We start from the raw sequence: 23,295 nt of genomic DNA, 5'->3' as shown, positions 1-23,295 counted from the left end.
GTGCACTTTTTTAATTTTTCGAATTTAAATTTTCACGGAGGTAATATTTAATTTTTAGGATTTTTATTAAGTAATTTTTCTATTTTTAGGAATTTGTAATAGTATTTCGTGTTTTATTAATGCATTTTAATAATATGAAAATATTTTTAGTAATTGATGTATTTAAATTGAATAATAGAATAGTGGGATCCATGAATAGTGTGAGAGCATGCCTTGAGGAAGAGCACGGGTGTGGGTGTTGGTTGTGCTCTTGCGGAAGTACATGGAATTATAAATGAATAAAAGTGGGTTCGGACCCACATCCTTGCTCTTGGAAAAGAGAACAGATGTGGATGCTCTAAATGGTTCTAGAAGGATTAGTTACTCCCTCCGTCTGCCATTAGGAGTCCCGATTTAGCATTTTAATATGTCCGTCATTAGGAGTCCCGGTTTATTTTTACTCTAAATGGTAGGTGCACCTCACTTTCCACTAACTCATTCCACTCATATTTTATTATAAAACTAATATATAAAAATGGGTCTCACATTCCAATATCTTTTCTCACTCACTTTTTTTTATTATTTCTTAAAACTCATGTCGAAGTTAAATGAGACTCCTAATGGGGGATGGAGGGAGTATAATTTTTCTTCTCTTCCAACTAATTCTTTTATAGTCCCTCCCGCCATTAGGAGTCTTGGTTTACCATTTTAATTCGTCCGCCGTTAGGAGTCCCGGTCCACTTTACTACAAATGATAGGCACATCTCAGTTTCCACTAACTCATTTCACTCCCATTCTATTATAAAACTATATAACAAAATGGGTTTCACATTTAACTATCTTTTCTCACTTGTTTCAAACTCAAATAAGACTCCTAATGGCGGACGGGGGAGTAGCTCATGGAGCTATACATATACTGGCAAGTGAAAATATAGCGAGTGTCAGAATTTGTCAAGAGATTTGAGAGGTAACTCTTGTGTAATTTCTATTCTCATTACAGAAACCGCATCAAGAAGAATCATCAATGACTGAGAGGTAAGTTCTTGTGTAATTTCCATTCTCATGATCTTGAGATATCTTCGTATCTCTCATTTGTATTAAGAGCGTTTGAATCAATCAAAATATCTCCTTCCATCCGTCGTAGTAGGTTTTATAATTGAACTATATAGATCGTCTTTGTTCAGTCACTAATTTTCATTGCAACGTGTATTACAACATGGCGCCATCTGTGGGAAGGAATTATTGAGGTAAAGTATCATGACGACAATGGCAATATCATGATATTAGGCAAAAAAAATTCAAAAAAAAAAATTATTTCAGCTACAATCACTTTTATATTGAATCTTGACGACAAAGATTTTCGTGAGGTCGCAAAAGAAACGACTGCATCGGGTGTTTGGGCAAGATGAAATCGCTCTGCATAACAAAGTCACTTGCAAATCGACTGTATATGAAGCAAAGACTTTATTCTACTGTCCAAATTCCCCTCTTACATACTAAAGTTTTCACAATTTTAACTAATAAAATTATCTTCAGATATAAAATTAACACTGGACAATGATAATAACAGAAATACAGGAGAAATTTATTGACAAATTAGTGTTTAGAGTCTAGCACTTCACTCCTGCTTAATGAATGAGCCAAATTGTACATGTTTTAGAGGCCCTAATGCCTCTTACTGAGTTTACAAACTAAACATACATATTTCATAACATTCAACAAACAGATACTAATAAACATTAATCATACAAACTCTCCAGAAGCAATCACAGCACAATGGCGTTTCGCAGGCCTTCCCTTCTCATCATCATCGCATGGCTACACAAACACAGCTCATTTCTGTTACAAGAATAATTCCCATAAAATATTTCAGTCAATAAAGGGAAGGTCCTAAGCTTTAACCTGAGGGCTGCAAAAATATGGAACTCGGACTCTCTTTGAGCCATCGGGTAGCCGTTTCAAGGGATAGTTATTTTCTACTGCTGAATAATCACTGCCCACCTGCACAGCATTGAACAAGAATGGGTGAGGTTTCTGCGTTGCTTTCAACATCTAGACAAAGTTACAAGAAACATCATTTGAGATTATGAAGATGCAAAGGTTGTGATTACCTGTGTCTCAATCTTTTTGATTAGCATGTTTTCACAATCCGATGCATACACGCCTTTTAAACTGGTGCACTGAAGGAGCAGCCTCTCTGTGTCAAATGCAGTAGCAGTATCAGTTTCTAGCTCAAAGGAAACAATTGGTGTAGTTTACAAAGATATGGCATCCTCTAATAAATCAAAGAAAATACCTGGATGCAAGTTTCTGCAGGAGTTGAGGTTCAATTCATAGAGGTTAGGGCAATTTAGATATAAGGCCTGCGTTGATATTTCCATGATCAGGTCGTGATACAGGAACATACAAGTCAACAAAAAACCAATATGACAATGATGATCATCTTACATCCAAACCAGAACAGCCCCATAAGCTAAGTTTCTTCAAACGGTTATGCTTGATGATCAACTTTTGGTATATTTGGTGCATCTTGCTATTGGGAGTTTTCTGTAGCTCGGAGTCAACATCCTCTTCGTCAATGGACTTTTCACAATTTGGATCACATATGGTCATCCCGCAGTCCATAAGTTCCAGACGAGGCAGCTGAGCAGCAGCAAATTGAATGCCACCTACAGACAAGGAAGGCATAAAAATGAGTTCCAACAAAAATGATTTGAGCAACATTTTATCAGAAAAAGAAGTCACATGGAGACAGGGTATATCATTACTCGAGGTGATGTTGGGGCAAAGAGCAAGTAGAAGTTTTGATAATGTTTCAGGAAAGACATTGCAGATCATCCCAAGGCCACCGTCACTGATGCTAGACCTGTGATGAAGTATTTATTTTAAGCAAATTTTAAATATAAGACTAAACATTTTCCCCCTAAAACAAATCAGCATATTCATATTTGCTGCTATTGAAATGTCAGTGCAAGGGAGTGAAACATACCCACTTAGATCAAGCAATTCCAACTTTGTGAAACTCGAAGCAATAGCTGCCACTGAGGCATCTGTTATTCCTGAACCAAGAACAAGAGAAAGCATCCGTAGTCCCCTGAAATGGAATCAGATATAATTATAAGAAGGCTCAAACATAAAGGATTGATGAAAGGAAATAATATTTCACCACAAACCTCAAATTGGCAGCTGATAAAGCCAGAATGGCATCATGTGAAAGCAAAACAGAAGCAATGTGGATGTTCTGAAGCTTCGGGCAGCTTCTTCCAAGACCGTCCATAACAGCGGTAAGATCAGTGGTGTCAGTCTCTAGACGAGAAAAGTCCAAAGAAATCTCTTTCAAACTGGGGCAGTTAAAAACCTGTTCAAGACAAAGTACATATAAGATGTGGTAGGATAAAGATACTAGTTAATGTGGTAAAAGAACAGGTCACAGATGAGCACATTACCATCTTTGAGAGTGATTGAAGATCGGAGAGCCAAAGACTAGACAGACTGGTTGAAGACAAAACAAAACCTCCCAGGTTGGAGCAGCCTTCCATCTTGAGACTGGTTAGACACTTCTTGTCTGATATAAAACGACTTAAATCATCCCTGGATGAGAACATATAATAGAATAAAATTTAATTAGTCCCTGGATGAAACTCAAGAGTTCTCAGCTTCAACAGATTCACAATTATGGACATAAAAAAACTCAACTCAGTCTTGAAGAGGTGCAGAGGATGGATCAAATCCAGTTATGCACTACCAAATGATAAAAAACAATAACCTATAAATTATGTTCTTATCTTTAGAATTGTTATGTGGTGGTTTAACAATTCAAGGTATATGGGCAGCTACAAACATATGTTTCTTACTTTCAAAGCAGGGCAAATATTGAGAAATGAACAAGCCAGCTATCTTCAAGTCTATTTCATGTAGATAGTGGTAAGCATTTACAAAGACAGGAACAATGGCAGATCCCTTAATTTTATGACTAAAGCAACTATACACACACAATCACTCATTCTATACCAGAAATAAAATAGAATGTAGACTAGCATAAGAGGCTTAGAATCAATACCCAGAGATCCGGTTGATGCAGGAATCAGATGTCAAGATCTCCAAAGACTGCATATTAGGGCACGAAAATGCAATGCAGGCCAGCATTGTTGCATCAATATCACTGCAAAAACCACAAGCACAAACACACAATCAGATCAAAGCAAAATAACCAATCACATTAAGCCTTGTCCCTAATTTTATGTAACAAATTGCACCTGCAAACCCTAAATCTTAGGATCCAGTAATCATTTACTTACCATTTTAACTGAGATGATAATTTAATTTGTCCAATTAATCAGTGATCTCTGAGTAATAATTTTGGATGGAACAGTAAAATTTAATCAGTGTGCTTGAAGATTGACCCGATCCCCTCCATAAATGTTTAGATCTATCATCAATTCCCGAAACCCTAACCTTTCGATTTTAAGAGAGAGTTTAAACAGTCCAGGGCATTTCTGCAATACGGATCCAACAAATCCAATCTGCGCCTTGGCCGGAACCCTAAGTCTCAGCTCCTCCGCCGCCCGCCAAAGCCTTCTCGTAGTCTCCCTCCACCCCCTACACACCCTCGCCGCCGACAGCATCCCCACAGGAGGCAATCTCCTCAAAACCTCCCACAAACAGCTCGCCGGAAGCCCACCGGAGCCGTCCAGATCCAGATCCTCATCCACCTCCTCCTCCTCCTCCGCCAGCTCATCCACCGATTCCGCCACGGTAACATCGTCGAACGAGAGAGCTCTCCTCCGCCCCGGAGGCGCCGCCGGCCGTGAAACCGACGCCGGCGTCACCACCACGGCGGAGGCGGATCCGATTGAGGCGACGGCGGAGGTCTCGGCGGTCGGTTTGGAGACTGGAGTGGAGACGTCATCGACCTCGGCGGCGAAGGGGCAGATGTGGCCCTTCTTCGGCAGGCCGCAGCGGCCGCAGTTGTAGCTGCCGCGCTTCTTGCCGCGCTTGATGAGGAAGGCGGCGTCGGAGATGGGGGTGGCGGGGTGGGGTTGGTGGGTCTGCATTTGCGCAGTGAGGAGAGGAAAGCTATGGGCGAAAAGGGAGAGGCATAAATGGAGGCCAAAATTGAGCGCGAGAAATGGTGAAATTGGCGCCTCTGTTCGAAAAAATTGGTGCCAATTTCTGACCTAATAGCGCCGCGTTTGGTTCCAATTAAATCCAAATTTATTAAGAAATGGGATTTACGCTAATTTGGTATGTGTTGTGGGAATTCGGAATTTTCAACGGAAGGGTGTATTTGTGTGATATGGATAGTAAATTTTAATAGATGAGACTAATGGATTTTCTTTAATTATCTGATTTTGTTGAATTAAATATTTACCATTTGTGTTTGATTTCATGACTGAGGATGTTGATTCACTTCATTCTGCCAGAATTCAAGAAAAAGCAATTTAACGTGGTATTTTTTTATACTAATGGAAATTAGTGCTGTTTATTTTTACAGTTTCTTACAGTTCGAGAGTAAATAGGAAAATTGTTTAGTGTAAATATTATGTACGGAACTCGACGTAATAAACATTATTGAGTTTAGGATGAGGGCTACTCGCTGCCATTTCTCAATTAATTAGTTCACATTCACTTCGATTACTCCGATTGAATAGTAATGGATAACACTATGAGCTCATTGTCTAAGTTATTCATGCATCTTCTAAGTTAAAGATGTAGTATTAACAAATCTAGAAACAATAAGTTAATACACCAATTGAAACTAGAAACACATAACACATGGTGATCTTTCAACTTTGATGGTGGTTCGTAACATAATCAAAAGAGTTTAAACGTTTAATCTATTTTTTCATTCTTTCCTTGATTCTTCCTTGGTGTTTTTCGGAGATTTCATGAGATAAAGATGAAGGAAATGTTCGATGAAGAATACTCCAACACCAAAAGATTGAGTTTAGGATGTTGTAAAGATCATTGATTTTAGAATATACTAATAATTAAATCATATAGATCTCGATGCACACATAGCATGCAATATAAAATATAAGAAGATATACTAGTAGGATTTACATAATTTTTGTCTTTGACGATTGCTTGCACTTTCTCTACGTATCGATTCCTCCGGTTCGATCTTAGTTCTTCTAACCTATACCCATTATAGTACTATGGCTCTTATATGTGGACAAGACTTGTCAAAGTATAGCTAGAAAAAAAATAAGTGAAAGAGAGATGTGGTGGTTGAAGGAAATATTTACGCATTAAAATTTTATTCAGAGTGTCTACAAAGGCAGACCCACTAAGGGGCATGTGGGGCCTTGGAACCCCCACTGATTTTCGTTGTTTCTATATATATAGTATTCGTACAACAATTGTCACATTAATCCATAATTCAGTTGGTTTACCAATTGGCCAAGGAACCTGGACGTCACAGGTTCTCGAACCCTAGTGGCGGGGGATACTATGTTGTTTTTCGGAAATTTTTAAAGTAAGACAGTTAAATAAATTTATTTATCCATGAATTTATTCATGGTTTTTTTCTTTTCTTATAGCTAGATTAATTCATTTGTTAAATAATTAATTTATTTTTCCGCTTCTTATAGTTAATTATTAGCTAATAATTAATTCATTCAAAATTTTTCGCTAGTATTTTTATAATCTAAGAATAAAAATAATTATTCAGTGAGTAAAGGCCAAAAATGGTCCTAAACATATGGTCATTTTATGTTTTTGGTCCTAAACATTATCTTTTGGATTTTTTTGTCCTGCATATATTGAAATTTGATCATTTTGGTCCTCCATCAACATTTCCGTTAAAAATTAACGGTCAACGGGTTTAGTCCCGATTTTGACTAAATTAAACTTTTAATTTTGATTTTTTTACTCCCTAATTAATTCCCTAATTATTTTTAGACTTCAATTTCATGTTCTTCCTTCCTCTAATCTTTCATCTTCTTCCTCTCAAACCCTAGTTATTTGAATTCTGTCAATTGACGCGCTACTCCTCCGCCATCATCTTTCTCCTCCTCCTTGTTGGATCTAGAATGGCGGTTCACGGATCAAAACAAAATCACAACAATTTCAATAACAAAATTCATATTTCTTCAATAAAACATCAACAGAGATGGAGAGAGAAACAGGACTAACTAGACACACAAATACACACACAGAGATACTACCAGCTTGTTTCTTTCCTTGGAGGTGCCGCTCCGCTGCAGTATCTCGAGCTCAATGATTCCGAGAGTCAAACCGGACATGATTCCGGCGAAGAGAACAAGGAAACAGGAGACGCCGGCGTAGACAAACCACCACGGATTCCCAAATTCGATGTCGTTGGAATCGGCGAAGGGCGAAACCATCGCCGCCGCATTAACCGACCAAGCCATCACCTCCGCTGCGGCAGCAGAGGAAAAAATTGGAAAAGGAAAGCTACTTCGTTTTTAACTCCTCCGCCATCATCTTTCTCCTCCTCCTCCTCGCTTCCTCCTCATCGGATCTAGAATGGCGGTTCACGGAATTGACAGAATTCAAATAACTAGGGTTTGAGAGGAAGAGGAACGAAGAAGATGAAAGATAAAGAGAAAGGAAAAAAATGAAATTGAAGTGTAAAAATAATTAGGGAATTAATTAGAGAGTAAAGGGTTTAGGGAGTAAAAAATCAACCTAGTTTAATTTGGTCAAAATTAGAATTAAAACCGTTGACCGTTAATTTTTAACGGAAATGTTAACGGAGGACCAAAATGATCAAATTTTCATATGTACAGGACCAAAAAATCCAAAAGATAATGTTTAGGACCAAAAACGTAAAATGAGCATATGTTCAGGACCAATTTTGGCCTTTACTCTTATTCAGTTATATTAATAAGTATATATATCCTATTAGAAAATTTAATTATAAAGTTATGCTTTTTATTTAAAAATATATTCTTCAACTATTTCGATGTTTACACTATCATCACATATTGCTCACTTTCAAATTATTTATCTCACATTATCTGTACTGTTCATATCGTGATTGTTTCTGGAGTTATTAATACTAAAAATACGCAACAATTGTTAACGTTAATTTGGACCTCCTTAGTATCAAAATCCTGCGTCCGCCACTGAGTGTCTAGTAACCTTTATTTTAAAGAAGAGTGCTATATTTTTTAGTATAAGTTATGTTTGTCATTTTGGTAAATGTACTCATTGCATCCCCTATTAAAGCTCACATTTTGCCATTTCAGAATATCCACCATTACATGTCTTATTTTACTGGTTAATAGTATTTAGTATATTTGATAAATGGTTATCACATTCCACCAACTCATTTCATTAACATTTTTTCATAAAATATCTATTAACTTTTTACATATTGTATTCTTTTACATTTTTTAAAACATGCATCAATCCAAAATAGAATAATTACTGGCGGATGCTAATATTATTTAGGATTAATTACCATAAAAATCTAATGTTAAATTAGGGCACACGTGTAAAAGTTTGGTGATATTGGTGAATAATGATGTACGTATATTAAGCATTAATATAATGACGTGGATGACTTAACAACGTCATTTTGACCTAAGAAATCATAAATGTAATAAGGAGATAAAACAAATTTGGTCAAATGAGACAATTGAGAATTTTTGAAATTTTTTAATTTGTCATTAAAATTTTAAAAATATGGAAAAACTAGATTTTGACAAAAATTAATGACAATTTATCATAGTATAATTTATGATTGCATTGACTAGTGACTACCATAGTATGGGTGTGTCTTTATTCCTTAAACCATGTTTATCAGGGATCACGCAGACCACCCAACCAATTTATCTTTTTTCAATATTTTTTTCCACATCTCATTTTTTTCCCACATCTCAACGTTCCTCCAATCTAACTATACGTCCATAAAAACAATTACTTTTTCTTATACAGTTTATTAATAACCAATCAACCATACCATTATATATTATTAGTATCACGTCAATATATTTTTAATACATTAATATTCAATTTTAAATTAATTAAACATATTTAAAATCAATATTAACAATAAACAATATGAGTAATAATTCTAGTTATATGAGAATAAAAAATATATATAAATCAACATAAAGTATAATAAATTTGAAATAAATCACATACGTATAATGTTTAAATATTAAATCATAGAGTAGAAAGATAAAAATCTATCACAATAAAGAATTAAACAAAATGGATAATTACTCATTATTTTTAAAACTTCTTTATACACTACATTAACTTTAAAATTAAAATCAACCTTATCATTATAAACTAAAACCTTCAATTCTTCACAATTCGTCACTCTTCAACCTAAGTCATAAGTAAAATAACTCGTTTGTCATCTTTAAAGCCGCCCGCCTCACCTAAAACTACAATAAAATAAGGAACAAAATCAATTTGCAATACACAAAATCAATAATCAGAATGTATTAAAACGATCATCTGTAGAGCAAAGCATAAGATGAGACCTATGAAAGTACACAATCGAACAATTCACACTACATGCATTCTATGAAAGGACAAATAATAAATTTATTTGGAATTTTAATCAAACGTTTAAACCAAATTTAAATGACATAGCAAAACCTTCCACTCACTCCACTTAATCACACGTGACATAGTAAAACCTTCCACTCACTCCACTTAATCACACGTTTAATGATAAGAATGTGTGTGAACTTGATGAGGGTCAAATAGGAGCAGGCAAAATGCAGCAACTGGTCCAATGGAAGAATCCAAAGAGGGAGACTGGGATGCAAACCATGATTTCTCTCTTTTCATGACCATTTCACATATACACACCAACTCTCTTGTTTTTCTAAAGCAAAATACAAATCTACTACACATGTTCTCTGCACACAACATTTCAATTATAGATTTATGGAAATAACCTCAAGTTAGAGTGGATCATTCTCTGAACAGTGTTAGATTTGTGAGTTCTATTTCTAAAGTATTTGAAATGTTTAAACCATGATACTTTGAATCTACAATTATTTCCTAAATCTATTTTTTATGAACTAACTACAATGAGTAGGACATCATATGTTTGTTTTTAATTTCCAAAATAACTTATTCAATTACAATATCATTTCATATGATAGAAATTTAACTTTATAACAAATTTATGTAACAATTCTTTTAACATACGATTTTAAAATGTTTGTGAATAATTTATTAACTGTTCTATTATAAACCAAAAAATCACAACAAGATCAATTAGTATTACAAATTCCATTAAATATTTCTTTAGCCAAAAAAGGAAAAATGGAATTCAATTTTAAAACTTATTTTTACAAAAAATTGCTAAAGTTTAGAACTCCTATTTTTTATTAAAAAATTGCTAACATAAACTAGTCCGACCTACTACACTTGACATCACTCTTATCCATATATGAATATTATTGTATTGTTGGTTTGTATTTTTTGTGTATTTATTTCTATTGTAGGTATTATTTGTTATATTTCTAGATGTTGGATTATTATTTTTTTAGTATTAAACTATTTGAAATTATAAATACATTCAAATTTAAAATTACACATCGGTTCCAGTTCCGCCGGAACCGGAATCGACCGGTTCTTAACCGGCCGGTTCCGATTCTAGAATTTATGAAATTTTAAAACCGGTTAACCGGTCAACCGGTCCGGTTAGAACCAGAACCGGCCGAATAAGCATGCCTAGTTATGATAGGAAAACATGTTATTCTCATCATTCATGATAAAAACAAAATATACCTACAAACCTAGAAATTATAACAAAGAATAAGGATTATATATGGAGAAAAGAAAAAATAAATTAGATGCAAAACTATGGCAGTCTCTAACTCTCTATTTATAGAGTGTCAGATACAAATACTAGTAATATATTCCATTCGTCCCACACTACGAGTCGTGTTTTGCCATTTCGATTTGTCCTACAATAAGAGTCATATTTCACTTTTACAATAAATGATAAGTAGACCCCACATTCCACCAACTTATTACACTTACATTTTATTATAAAACAACTCATATTCCACTAACTTATTTAATCCACCTTTCTTTACATTTCTTAAAACTCGTGTCATAACTAAATAGGACACCTATTGCGGAATAGAGAGAGTAATTATTGTATTTTTTAAGGGTTATTTGCCTATAAATACATGAACTTTGAGCTTTTTTTGGTCTTTCCCCAAAACTTTAAAATCTATATATATATAAAAGCGGAATACCAGCCAATCCATTTTCCCGCCCACTTTCATGAAATGTTGATAAGCATATTATAAAATTGTATTAGCATATAATATGCAATATTAATATATGATTGATTTGATATAGATAATAAATGAATGTCAATTAGTCAAATCGGGTTCTTTTGACCATTGGGTAAAAATGAGATCAAGTGGTCTCTCTCTCAATTTATTTTATTGACCAATGAGATTATGCCATTTGTTACAATCTCATAGGTCAATAAATATTTTATTTATTATTCAAATATCTTTTATATATTAAATGAAATATATAAAAACATTATACCAAAATTCGTATTTTTTCATCATCTACAAATTGAGATCACATTTGCTATGGTTCTATTCACAAAAAAAAATCTCTATTTCTCTATACATGCAATCTTTCTTCAATTTTATTATTTCATTGGCGTATAATATACTATATTAACATATGATGGATATGAATATATATGACATAAAGAATTGTCAAATCAGTCAAATCGCACTTATATATATATGTAATTAAAACAATAAAAACTAAAAACTCTCGTGACCGATGCATAAAATGAGGCTAAGTGGTTGAGGAATATATGTTATTATGCCATTTGTTACAATCTCATAGGTCAATAAATATTTTATTTATTATTCAAATATCTTTTATATATTAAATAAAATATATAAAAAAATTATTCCAAAATTCATATTTTTTCATCCTCTACAAATTGAGATCACATTTGCTATAGTTCTATTCACAAAAAAAATCTCCATTTCTCTATACATGTAATCTTTCTTCAATTTTATTATTTTATTAGCATATAATATACTATATGAACATATAATGGATATGAATATATACCCCATTAGTATTTTGTTTAATATTTTATCATTGCAGCAATAGTTTATCATAAAGAAACATGAGGTCATAATAAAGGGAAGTCAGAGTAGTCAAATCTCATTGATTGAGGCTCTCAAGCTACAAGGTAAAGACTTGGAAACAATTAGTATTATGTTATTACCCAATGAATAAAATAAAAATTCTTTTAATTGTTATCCTCTTAAATCTGATAAATAATACTGGTGGCATTTTAAAACCTATCAGATAAAATTCTAATTCAGAAATTATGGTGACTCCTCATTTTCTATAAATACAAGTTCAAAGAACTTAATTCAGTTTGCTCACAATACACTGCTGCTAATCCTATTTAGTAAGTTCTTCTCTTTCTTTATGAATGTTCAAAGTATCATTTCTTTTTTGCATTTGTTATGTATTTATTTTGTTATTGATTGTCGCTAACAATTTTTATCTATCTCAGCTACGTATCTTCCTCTTTGCTTGCCATCAAAGTGAGTTGTAGTGTTACAAAAATTACTGCACCAGAAAAGGGAAAAAAAAGTGAATTGCATAAAAAACAAACAGAATATATTGATTATATTTGTTACTTTGATACAGGTATTTACAGAAGAATGAAAAAATTAACAAAGTCTACAAGAACAAATCCACGAAGCGAAAGTTCAACAGGTCAGTTTTCATATTTTTTTATTATAGCACATGCAATTAATGAAAAATTTTGAACATCAAATTAAAAGTTGGAAATAAAAAACCGTATGAAGTCTAAAAAATAAAAATATAAGTAATTAGCTACAGATCTATCTAAATCTGCAATTTTGAACATCAAAATATGAGTTTGAAATAAAAAATCATAAGTCAAAATAGGAAGAAAAGAGAAACGATCATTCGGCGTGAATGGAGACGGCGGCGTGCGGCTTTGGCGGACGGTAGTGGTGGGGTCGTTATGTAGAGAACAAGGGAGAGGGAAAAGTAGGCGGTAGCTTAATAAAGGGGAAAACACGGCGGCGGCCTAACCAACGAATGCATATCGCGGAGGCAGCTAACGGAGGAGAAGCAGGAAGATCCGGATGGAATGAGAGGCAGATGAGAGCTGAACCCTGGAGAAAAGAAGGCGGCGCCGGCGGCAATTGGCGGCGGTGGCATGGTGCAGAGCGGCGGTTTCTTTGTAATATTCATCTTCTCATCTAGATTTAGGTAATAATGAAGATGAATATGACTTGGGGGTATATATACTTGGGCTCTTCTCTTTCTTTTGGACTTGAATTTAACTTAATTGGGCTGTGGGATATACTAAAGGTCCAATTTCGAATTAAATCTCTGAAAAGTCTGCAAGTTGCATACAGTGTGTTCAAAAGGAAATAACAGGTTCCCTAGGTCCAGCAAATCCACTAGATCACGCGGTCTAGGAACTCGTTGGTCGCAGGAAATCCCGGTCGTCGGACACACAGAGCACTTCTTTCAAAAACCCTCAACCACTTTACTAAACCTAGTATAGGGAAGTAGGGATCGATCCCACAGAGAAGGATGCGTAATACTCATATTCAAGGATTTAGGTGTGTTTTTGGTGTTGGCTGCTGCCACGCATTTTCTTGGGTTGAGGAAAAAAAATTAAACTTGACTTGGGAATCTTTAAAACTCCTAAGCTAACAGCTAGACCTAGGCGAAATTATAAGAGAACGTTGCAAAGGAAATTAACTGCTCAACACTTGATCTAAGAAAAACTACTTCACTACTAGACCTAGGAAACAAACCGACTGTGGGGACCAAGACTGAAAAAGCAGAGTTCGTACGAAAAGCTGGCAGAATAGCTAACTCTAGTACTAACTAACAGCGACATCGTCTTCTACAACCAAATTGCGTAAAACTCATAAGAAATTCAACATGAACGAAATCAAAACAGAGCAAACTAATTTTAAATCAAATTTATGCATAAACAACGAAGAACTAAACAGATTTGCAGACACTAGACGAAGCAAAACAGAAAACAAGAAGAAAACTCGAATCCATCCAACAACTTTCTTTCCTCACGTCGAATCCAACCTCAGACGCTAAATCCACTCCGGATCCAAGCGTCCAACACGAACTCCAACCAACAAAAACTCTTCATCACTTCAGATTTGAACAAAAACCTCCAAACAGTCAATAAACCACAGATCTATCACCAAATTCCCATATCAAACACCACAACATCAAAATAAAACAGAGATCGACATAATACTTCTAGAAATAAACTACCAGCAAAGAGATCTACGCAAATCGACTTGAAATTCAACTACTAAACGCACATCAACAAAGCAGAAAGACAATAAGTATCATCAACAACCAGGTCGACTCCCAAAACTGAAGTTCGACAGCAAAAACGAGAAAAACAACTGAAATTAAAAGGAATTGTATCTTCGTCCACACTCGGACGGTGTTACCAACCGCGAAACTTCTAAAGAAAGTAACCTTCGTACTCGACTACCCCAGATCTCCCATTCCCAAGTGTGTGTAATGTGTGTGAGCTAAGAAGAGTGAAAAAAGTGATCCCCCCAAATGTGCGTTGCATGCTCTTCTATATATAGGCGTTGGAGTGGGGCCCAGCGAGGTATAGATAAGACTTTGTTGCCCTCAGCTATTGACTCCTCTGTCACGCCATCTTTTCTTTTAAATCTTGCTCACTTCGTTCCTTTCCTTCGCTAGACCATCTCCTTCAACACTTCCTTGATCTAGCGATTTTTCTTCACACACCTGGCTTAGGAAACGTGTTAGACCCAGTAAATTATAACATTTTTCACATATAACCGATGCATGAAATTAGCCTTATCAATCTCCTTATTTAATTTAGTGAATGAGGCCATATAATTGAGCTGGTATAGAAAGGATGTTTTAGTGATCTGTACTTATTTTAATCTTATTTAGTTTAAATAATCTTCTATTTTTCTAAAAGCATTCTTCACTTATTGGGCTTTATTGTTTTATTTGTTTGCCACTTCAGAGATGTAATATTTTTGAATAGTGCGTATTTGTTTGTCGTTGTGTTTCTTTATACGCCACTGTGCATGTTTTACTATTTTTTTAAAAATTAGTACTCATTCTTATGGAGATGCAAAATACTTATGTAATTAGCTCATGGATGCAACTTTTTTGTAGATGAGCCATGTGCAAAGATTCGTCGGTCAAGCTTTAATTATCATACAAACTTCACAAAGGTTTCTTCGTCCACAGATGGTTTATCGAAATCTAGCTCATCATCTATGATAGGTATAAAGCTAAATATTTAAATAGTCTTTTTACGTCATTGTGCATGATTTATAATTTTATTTAATTTCAAATAGCATTACTCATTTTTTGTAATTAGCTCATGAATATAACTATTTTGTAGATGAGTCATGTGCAAATTTTCGTGGGACAAGCTTCAATTATAATACAAACTTCACAAAGGTTTCTTCGTCCATGGATGGTTTGTCGAAATCTTGCTCATCATCTATGATCGGTAAAAAGCTAAACATTTAAATAGCGTCTATTTCATTCAAAATTTAACCTATAAATAAATATTTTTTTGTCTTACTATATTTCTACTATGCACTGATTTATTGAAATAAATATGTTTGACATATTTTTGATAGGTCATGAAATTGGTGGTATTGATTGTTTAGTGAAACTTAATAATTGTAATAAACATGCATATAATTCATCATCTTTGGTTGAAATAGTTGATAATATATCAAATTGGGCCACTACTGAATGTAAGCATTTTATGTTATTTATATATTATTTGTTATTGGTTATATATTAAATTCATAATAAAATATTAATCTGTACTAACAGTAAATCTAATTTTATGAAATTTTTGTTGTGTTTTTAAATAATTAAAATTTATACACATACATGCACAGAATTTTCATCTTGGTTATTGTTTTAATTTTGTAGAATATTGGGACATCGGTGATGCTTCGTATACGTGTTCACATTGTGGTGCACTTTTTTGGTATGAAGAACGACTTGGAAAACCAAAAAAATTCAAACTTCCAAAGTATTCAGTGTGTTGTATTCATGGTAAAATTCAAATTCCTAAGATGCCGTCTATTCCAATAAGTTTGGATAAATTAATGTATTCCGGAGATGAGAAGAGCAAACACTTTTTGAAAAATATCCGTTCTTACAGTGCCATGTTTGGATTTACATCCATGGGAGGCAAGATTGATAACAGTTTGAATAATGGAAAATCTCCTCCAACTTTTCGTTTGCATGGACAAAATTATCATCTTATTGGCAGTTTAATGCCGTTGGATGGTGAAAAACCAAAGTTTGCCCAACTATATATTTACGATACTGATAATGAGGTTAATAATAGAGTGGAGTCAGTAAGGTATGTTTTTCTCCTATTGTTGTTGTAATAAAATGTTCGTTTTATTTGAGCTTTTATAATTATTATATTTCTTTTTATGTGAAGGAACGACGTGAATGAGCTTCATGTGGAAATTGTTGTTGATATTCAGAAGATGTTAGATGAAAATAATGTTTTAGTGAAATCTTTTCGAATGGCTAAGCAAATGATTGTCGAAAGTAACCATCGGAATGTCAATTTAAGATTGATTGGAAAACGAGGTAAAGATGGAAGAACCTATAATTTACCCTCTGTATCTGAAGTTGCTGCCTTAATAGTTGGGGACTTTGATGAAGCTTTGGGTAACAGGGACATTATTGTTCTAACACAAACTGGTGAACTGCAGCGCATTGATGAATTACATCCCTCTTATCTAGGTTTACAATATCCACTTCTATTCCCTTATGGTGAGGATGGTTATAGAGAAGATATTGGTTTTGCAACTTCTAATAGTTTCGCTCATATGGTAGAAAGAAAATTAGTCCGAGGGAATATTTCTCTTTTCGTTTGCATGAAAGAGAAGATGAGCCTGCCACTATTTTGTACTCTCGGAGACTATTCCAACAATTTGTGGTTGATGCATACACAATGATTGAAGCTGGACGATTGAGGTTTGTTCGAACTCATCAAAAGCAATTGAGGGTTGATATGTATAAAGGTTTGGTAGATGTTGTATTTAGAGGAGAGACTGATCCTTCTACACATGGTAAGCAGATTATTTTACCTTCGACCTTTGTTGGAGGTGCACGGTATATGATTCAAAATTATCAAGATGCTATGACTATATGTGGTTGGTTTGGTTATCCAAATCTTTTTATTACATTTACCTGCAATCCAAAGTGGCCGGAGATTGTAAGATTTGTTGATATTAGAGGATTGAAGTCGACTGATCGACCTGATATTGTTTGTCGAGTCTTCAAAGTTAAATTGGACGGTTTTATAAGAGATATTCGGCAAAAAAAAAATATTTGGGAATGTCCAAGCAGGTTTGTTTCTACTAATTTTCAATTATTTTTATCATATTTTTTATTGTAAGGTATATCACACTAAGGTTTTATCAATTTGTTGCAGTTATTTACACTGTTGAATTCTAGAAACGTGGATTGCCCCATGCACATATCTTGCTTTTTTAAAGTAAAGATGACATGGAGTTTGGTGTTGAGCAAATTGAGAAATTAATTTCAGCTGAAATTCCTTCATTTGAAAATGATCCACACTATTATGCTTATGTTGAAGAATTTATGGTACATGGTCCTTGTGGCATTTCTTATCCATCATCTCCATGCATGTCAAATGGCCGGTGTAGCAAACACTTTCCTAAAAGGTTTCTTGATGTGACAACATTTGACGAAGAAGGGTATCCTGCTTATAGGCGTAGGGATAGTGGTCGTGTTATTATGAAAAATGGCATTCCATTAGATAATCAATATGTTGTACCTCACAATCGTTATCTGCTCATGAAATATGGATGTCATATAAATGTTGAGTGGTGTAATCAGTCGCGATCGATTAAGTACTTATTCAAATACGTCAATAAAGGGCAAGATCGTATTACAACCACTTTCATGGAATCAGGTATGGATGGGAATGAGAACAATATTGATGAAGTGAAACTGTATTATGATTGTAGGTACATCTCTTCTTGTGAGGCTATTTGGAGAATATTTGGATTTGATATCCAGTTTAAAGATCCATCAGTTGAAAGGTTGGGGTTTCATTTTGAAAATGAACAAAGTGTTGTTTTTTCAGAATTCGAACCTCTAGATATTATGTTGGATCGAAAAACAGCTCATCAGAGTAAGTTTTTGGGTTGGATGGATGCAAATAAAAAATATCTTCAAGGTAGGGATCTAATTTATTCTGAATTTCCTACAAAATTTGTATGGAAAGAAGGTTGTTGGCAACTTAGGAAGAAGAAATTTGCTATCGGGAGATTGTTTCACATTGCTCCAGGATCAGGTGAATTGTATTATCGTAGATGTATGTTGAATATAGTTCGTGGAGCTACAAGTTATGAAGAAATTAGAACTGTAAATGGTATTCAACATGCTACATTTCGGGATGCCTGTTTTGCTTTGGGGTTGTTAGATGATGATAAGGAATATATTGATGGCATTATTGAAGCAATTTTTTGGGCATCTACAGATTGTTTAAGAAAACTATTTGTGACTTTATTTTCTTCTGAATCGATTTCTCGCCCAAATTTTGTGTGGGACAGTTGTTGGAAGTTTCTATCTGAAGATGTTCTTTACAAACAATGAAGATTGTCCAATAATCCAGGTATTTTGTTGTTTTTTTCTAAATTCATCTTATAATTCTATGTGTTTTTCAAATTGTCAACTTATAAGTATAGAAATATTTTCAGATTTGATGTTGGATGATGATCAAATAAAGAACTTTGTTTGGTTGAGATTGACAAACTCTTGGTAAATGTTGGGAGAAGTTTGCGAAATTTTGATGGTATTCCATATCCCTCCTCAGAGTATTTTCAGTGTTCTTTTGATAGAATGATAAATGAAGAATTATCTTATGATCGTGTAGCTTTATCGAAAGATATTATGAACTTCACATCGAAGTTCACTGATGAGCAACGACATGTATTTGATATCATTATGTTTTCAGTGAATTCAAGTATTGGTGGAATGTTTTTCGTCTATGGTTATGGTGGCACGGGAAATTTTTTTTTGTGGAAATCATTGTCAGCGGCTATACGATCAAAAGGTGAAATTGTGTTGAATGTTGCTTCAAGTGGCATAGCCTTGCTGTTATTGCCTGGAGGAAGAACTGCTCATTCTCGGTTTAAGATTCCTATAAATCCAAATGAAGATTCAACTTGTAATATCAATCAAGGAAGTGAACTTGCCTTATTGATCCAAAGGGCAAAACTTATCATATGGGATGAAGCTCCAATGACCCATAAATATTGTATCGAGGCTTTAGATAAGAGTTTGCGAGATATCATGCGAAATGTCACCGAATCGAGTATGGAATTGCCATTTGGTGGGAAAACTGTTGTTTTTTGTGGTGATTTTAGACAGATACTACCGGTTGTTCTTAAGGGTAGTCGCCAAGATATTGTTAATGCTACTATTAATTCTTCCTATCTTTGGAAAAGTTGCAAAGTTTTGAGGTTGACGAAAAATATGAGACTTTTTGGTATTGCATCTGCCGAGGAAGCTTCGAAGTTGAAAGAATTTTCAAAATGGATTGCATCTATTGGAGATGGAGTTGTTGGGGATTCCAATGATGGTTATGCTAATATAAATATTCCGAGTGACCTTTTGTTGAAGGTTGATGGTGATCCTTTAAGAACAATTGTTTCGAGCACTTATCCAAATTACATGAACCATGGTGAATTAAGTTCTCATTTGCATGATCGAGCTATTTTGGCTCCTACATTAGACATGGTGGATTTGGTTAATAATTATATGATTTCTTTGAATCAATCTGAAGCACGTGCTTATTTTAGTTCGGATAGCATATCAAAATCCGACTCGAACTTTAGTGCTTTGTCTCAAGTGCATGGTGTTGAATTTTTGAATCAGTTAAAATGTTCGGGTACTCCCAACCATGAACTATTACTGAAGATTGGTACCCCTGTAATGTTATTGAGAAATATAGATCCTTCTCATGGATTGTGTAACGGTACCCGTTTGATTATTTCACGATTGGGTGATCATATTTTGGAAGGAGAAGTTTTGAGTGGGCATAATATTGGTCATAAAGTGTTGATACCTAGGATGTCGTTAGTACCTTCTGATACAAGATTGCCGTTCAAGTTTCAACGTCGACAATTTCCTTTGATTGTATCATATGCAATGACCATCAACAAAAGTCAAGGACAATCTCTTGCTCATGTTGGATTATTTTTGAGAAAGCCTGTATTTAGTCATGGACAATTTTATGTTGCAATTTCAAGAGTTACAAGTCGTGAAGGTTTGAAGATTTTGGTTTGTGATGAGGATGATGTTGGTGTTGATTCTACTGTTAATGTTGTGTACAAAGAAGTCTTTCGAAATTTGTAAGACAATATAGTGGAGGATAATCTAAAATGGCTATTGTAAATTTTTAGAAATTGAATATGCATAAGCTCCAGTGAATGATGATCCTGCAGAAGGTCAGATTCGACAAAACAAACAAATTTTTTTTTCTTTTAAGAATCACGAGGATTTAAATATTTTGCTTACTTTGTTCAGGTGCCTTAGAAGTGGATGTGGAAATAAGTATTCAGGTTTTTTACAATTTTACATTTTTCATATGTTGAGCCTTTCTTTTGGTTTATGATGATGGTGGTGATATCAATATTTTTACAATTGAAATCACAACTTTGTCTTCATATTAAACTAATGTTCATAGTTCTTCACTTATATTCATTCATTTAATATCTATATATTTATTACAGAATGACTTTGCTACTCGGTTCTTCATGTTGTGGGAAGACTACATTTTTGAAGGCTCTTTCATCAAATTTGAGCAGATTACTCAAGGTGTCTTTTTTTTATATGTTTGAGAATTTCTTTTAGTTTTGTGATGATGATGATATTGTTTGTTGATGCTATTCATATATTTGATTTTTATTCCCATAGTTTTGGGGAGTATTTATTTGATGAAAGGACAGTTGATTGGAGAGGGTGTGAGTGATAGAGAATTGAGAGACAAATTAGAAGAACATTGAGTGAGAGAGTGATGATTGGAGGGTAGAAATTCCGGAGAGAGATGGTGAGATACATGGTTTGACTTGGGGAACTACTTTTGGAATAAGAGTAACAATTTCTATCTTATTGTTTTGTGATGATAATGATATTAGTTGTGATGATGCATTTAATGTTGTGTTGTTTCAACATAAGATCCATATTTTCAAAATACTGATCCGCGCATCGCACGGGTGTAATACTAGTTTGAATATAGATACACGAACTTTTGATGTTTCTGATTTTTCTCCAATATCCCAAATCAAAACACATGTGGGAAATTAAAGCTTATGTGGCAATCAAAATTACACCAATATTTTTGTATTAACTAATAAAATAATAAATTTTAATTCCACGTAAGCATCTTTTGTGGACTGTGCTCTTCATGCTCTTTCTTGTCGAGCTTTTCAGGAAGGCTATACCGCCGCCACCATCATCGGGACAGCGCCAGAGATGTTTGCATCTCCGATCCACCAGCCGTCTCCTTGCTCAAGTTCTAACCTGCCGCCACTCCATCTTTGTGGAAGATTACATCAATGGAGGAAGGTAAAGACGCTCACGTGGTGGACAAGGAGCAGCGCTGTACGGCGGCGATCAGGAGCCATCTGTTGGCGGAGCTCTCGTGCAGTGGGCACTTCCTCCTTTTAAGTGCTAAAGTTGTGGCACAGGGGAGGAGGATCTGTTCGGAAGGAGAATGTCGAAAAAGGAATGGCGAATGAATTCGATCTGGCAAGAGATCTTCCACCTCTGCACTCAATTCTTTCTCTTCCACGACGTATTCTTCACGATCCTCTTCGCATTGTCATCCCCGTTGCAGAATGAGCACTGAGGCGAGTGGTGGTTTCCGTCGATGCTATCGGGGTGCACGTTGGGGGCGATCGCATTCATGGCGCACTACAAGCTGTGGAGGTTTTGGAAGGAGGAGGGGCAGCTGCAAAGGGAGCTTGCGGAGGCGCGTGCGTGCAGGAGCTGAAGATGAAGGCGCGAGCTTTGATCTGAGCAAGGAGATAGACTGATGGATCGCAAACATCTCCGGCACTGTCCCGACGACGGTGGCCTTCCTAAAGAGCTTGGCAAGAAAGAGCATGAAGAGTGTGGTCCACAAGAGATACTTACGTGGAATTAAAATTTTATTTTATTAGTTAATACAAAAATGTTGGTGTAATTTTGATTGCCACATCAGCTTTAATTTGCCACATGTGTTTTGATTTGGGATATTGGGGAAAAATAAGAATCATCAAAAGTTCATGTATTTATATTCAAATTTTAAAGTTTTGGAAAAAAACCAAAAAAAGTTCAAAGTTCATATATTTATAGGCAAATAACCCTTTTTTTTTAATAAAATGTATAAAAATATACTCCATCCGTCCCATGATAAGAGATACGCTTCTTTTTCGCACTCGTTCTGGGAAAATGATATAAAATAGTTGAAGTGGAGAAAAAGTAAAGTAAGAGAAAGAATTATGTAGATAAGACTCCCTTCTACATAATCCGTCTCTTACTTTACTCTTTCTACTCTCTAACTATTTTAAATAATTTTTCCAAAATGAGAGCGAAAAAAAAAATACTTAGCTTATCTTGAGACGGAAGGAGTATATTAAAGCTGATAAAAAATTTATCAGCTAGTAACAAATATCCAAGCCTCATTTGCCAATTAAGTTGGTCTAATATAGTGCCTATTTGTGAAATTACAAACACAACATAATTGCGTTTCCTTAGAGTTTAGGTCGTCTAGACCTAGATATGTACATTAACGAAATAGTATGACAATGCAAAATATAGGAGTTCATAAAATCCAGCAAGCTAAATGTTGGCTTCAAAAAGTCTTTCCAAACAGTCCAACACTTGAAAATAATACTATCTCCGTCTCACAATAAGAGTCTGATTTTGTCATTTTTGTCCGTTCCACAATAAGAGTCATATTTCACTTTTACCATAAATGTTAAGTAGGTCTCACATTCCACCAACTTATTCCACTCACATTTTATTATAAAATAGGGGAGTGATTAGTTGTTAACTCACTCTCTAGTTGCTAACTACAACTAATTTAAGACCATATGATTTTAAAAATCTAGTGGTCTAAAATTTGTCACATGTAGTTTTTATTTTTATTAATTAAATCGAAAAAGATTAAAAAAGCTATCAAATTAGGGTTTTGGATGAAAATGTCAATATAGTATTTTGAAAATATCAACACAATGCTTT

At 34.5% G+C, this 23,295-nt stretch overlaps 1 protein-coding gene and 1 pseudogene across 1 annotated transcript; one reads left to right on the top strand and one right to left on the bottom strand.

Moving 5' to 3' along the window:
* Nucleotides 1–1,543: 1,543 nt before the first annotated feature.
* LOC125201179 (F-box/LRR-repeat protein 17-like) lies at nucleotides 1,544–5,169 on the bottom strand. The gene is made up of 11 exons (XM_048099163.2): nucleotides 4,435–5,169; nucleotides 4,040–4,141; nucleotides 3,426–3,570; nucleotides 3,153–3,337; nucleotides 2,969–3,073; nucleotides 2,748–2,845; nucleotides 2,428–2,648; nucleotides 2,276–2,342; nucleotides 2,091–2,176; nucleotides 1,882–1,980; nucleotides 1,544–1,797 (listed from the first exon to the last, which is right to left on the bottom strand). The coding sequence occupies exons 1-11, from the start codon at nucleotides 5,031–5,033 to the stop codon at nucleotides 1,723–1,725; spliced, it is 1,782 nt and encodes a 593-aa protein (XP_047955120.2). The 5' UTR covers nucleotides 5,034–5,169; the 3' UTR covers nucleotides 1,544–1,722.
* Nucleotides 5,170–15,465: 10,296 nt separating this feature from the next.
* LOC148932662 (uncharacterized) lies at nucleotides 15,466–20,424 on the top strand (annotated as a pseudogene).
* The last annotated feature ends 2,871 nt before the right edge of the window (nucleotides 20,425–23,295 follow it).

Source organism: Salvia hispanica, chromosome 2, assembly GCF_029641045.1.
Source record: "Salvia hispanica isolate PSC_SH4W2 chromosome 2, Shi_PSC_v1, whole genome shotgun sequence".
In the NCBI taxonomy this organism is placed as follows: Eukaryota; Viridiplantae; Streptophyta; class Magnoliopsida; order Lamiales; family Lamiaceae; genus Salvia; species Salvia hispanica.
Note: the sequence above shows the minus strand (reverse complement) of the source record. Positions and strands in the feature narration are given on the sequence as shown.

Coding starts and splice junctions, on each gene's coding strand:
- LOC125201179 (XM_048099163.2), bottom strand. CDS start 5,033: ATGCAGACCCACCAACCCCACCCCGCCACCCCCATCTCCGACGCCGCC. Junction 4,142..4,434: donor CTCTCTCTTAAAATCGAAAG/GTTAGGGTTTCG, acceptor TGGTTTTTGCAG/TGATATTGATGCAACAATGC. Junction 2,343..2,427: donor GGGGCTGTTCTGGTTTGGAT/GTAAGATGATCA, acceptor ATATCAACGCAG/GCCTTATATCTAAATTGCCC.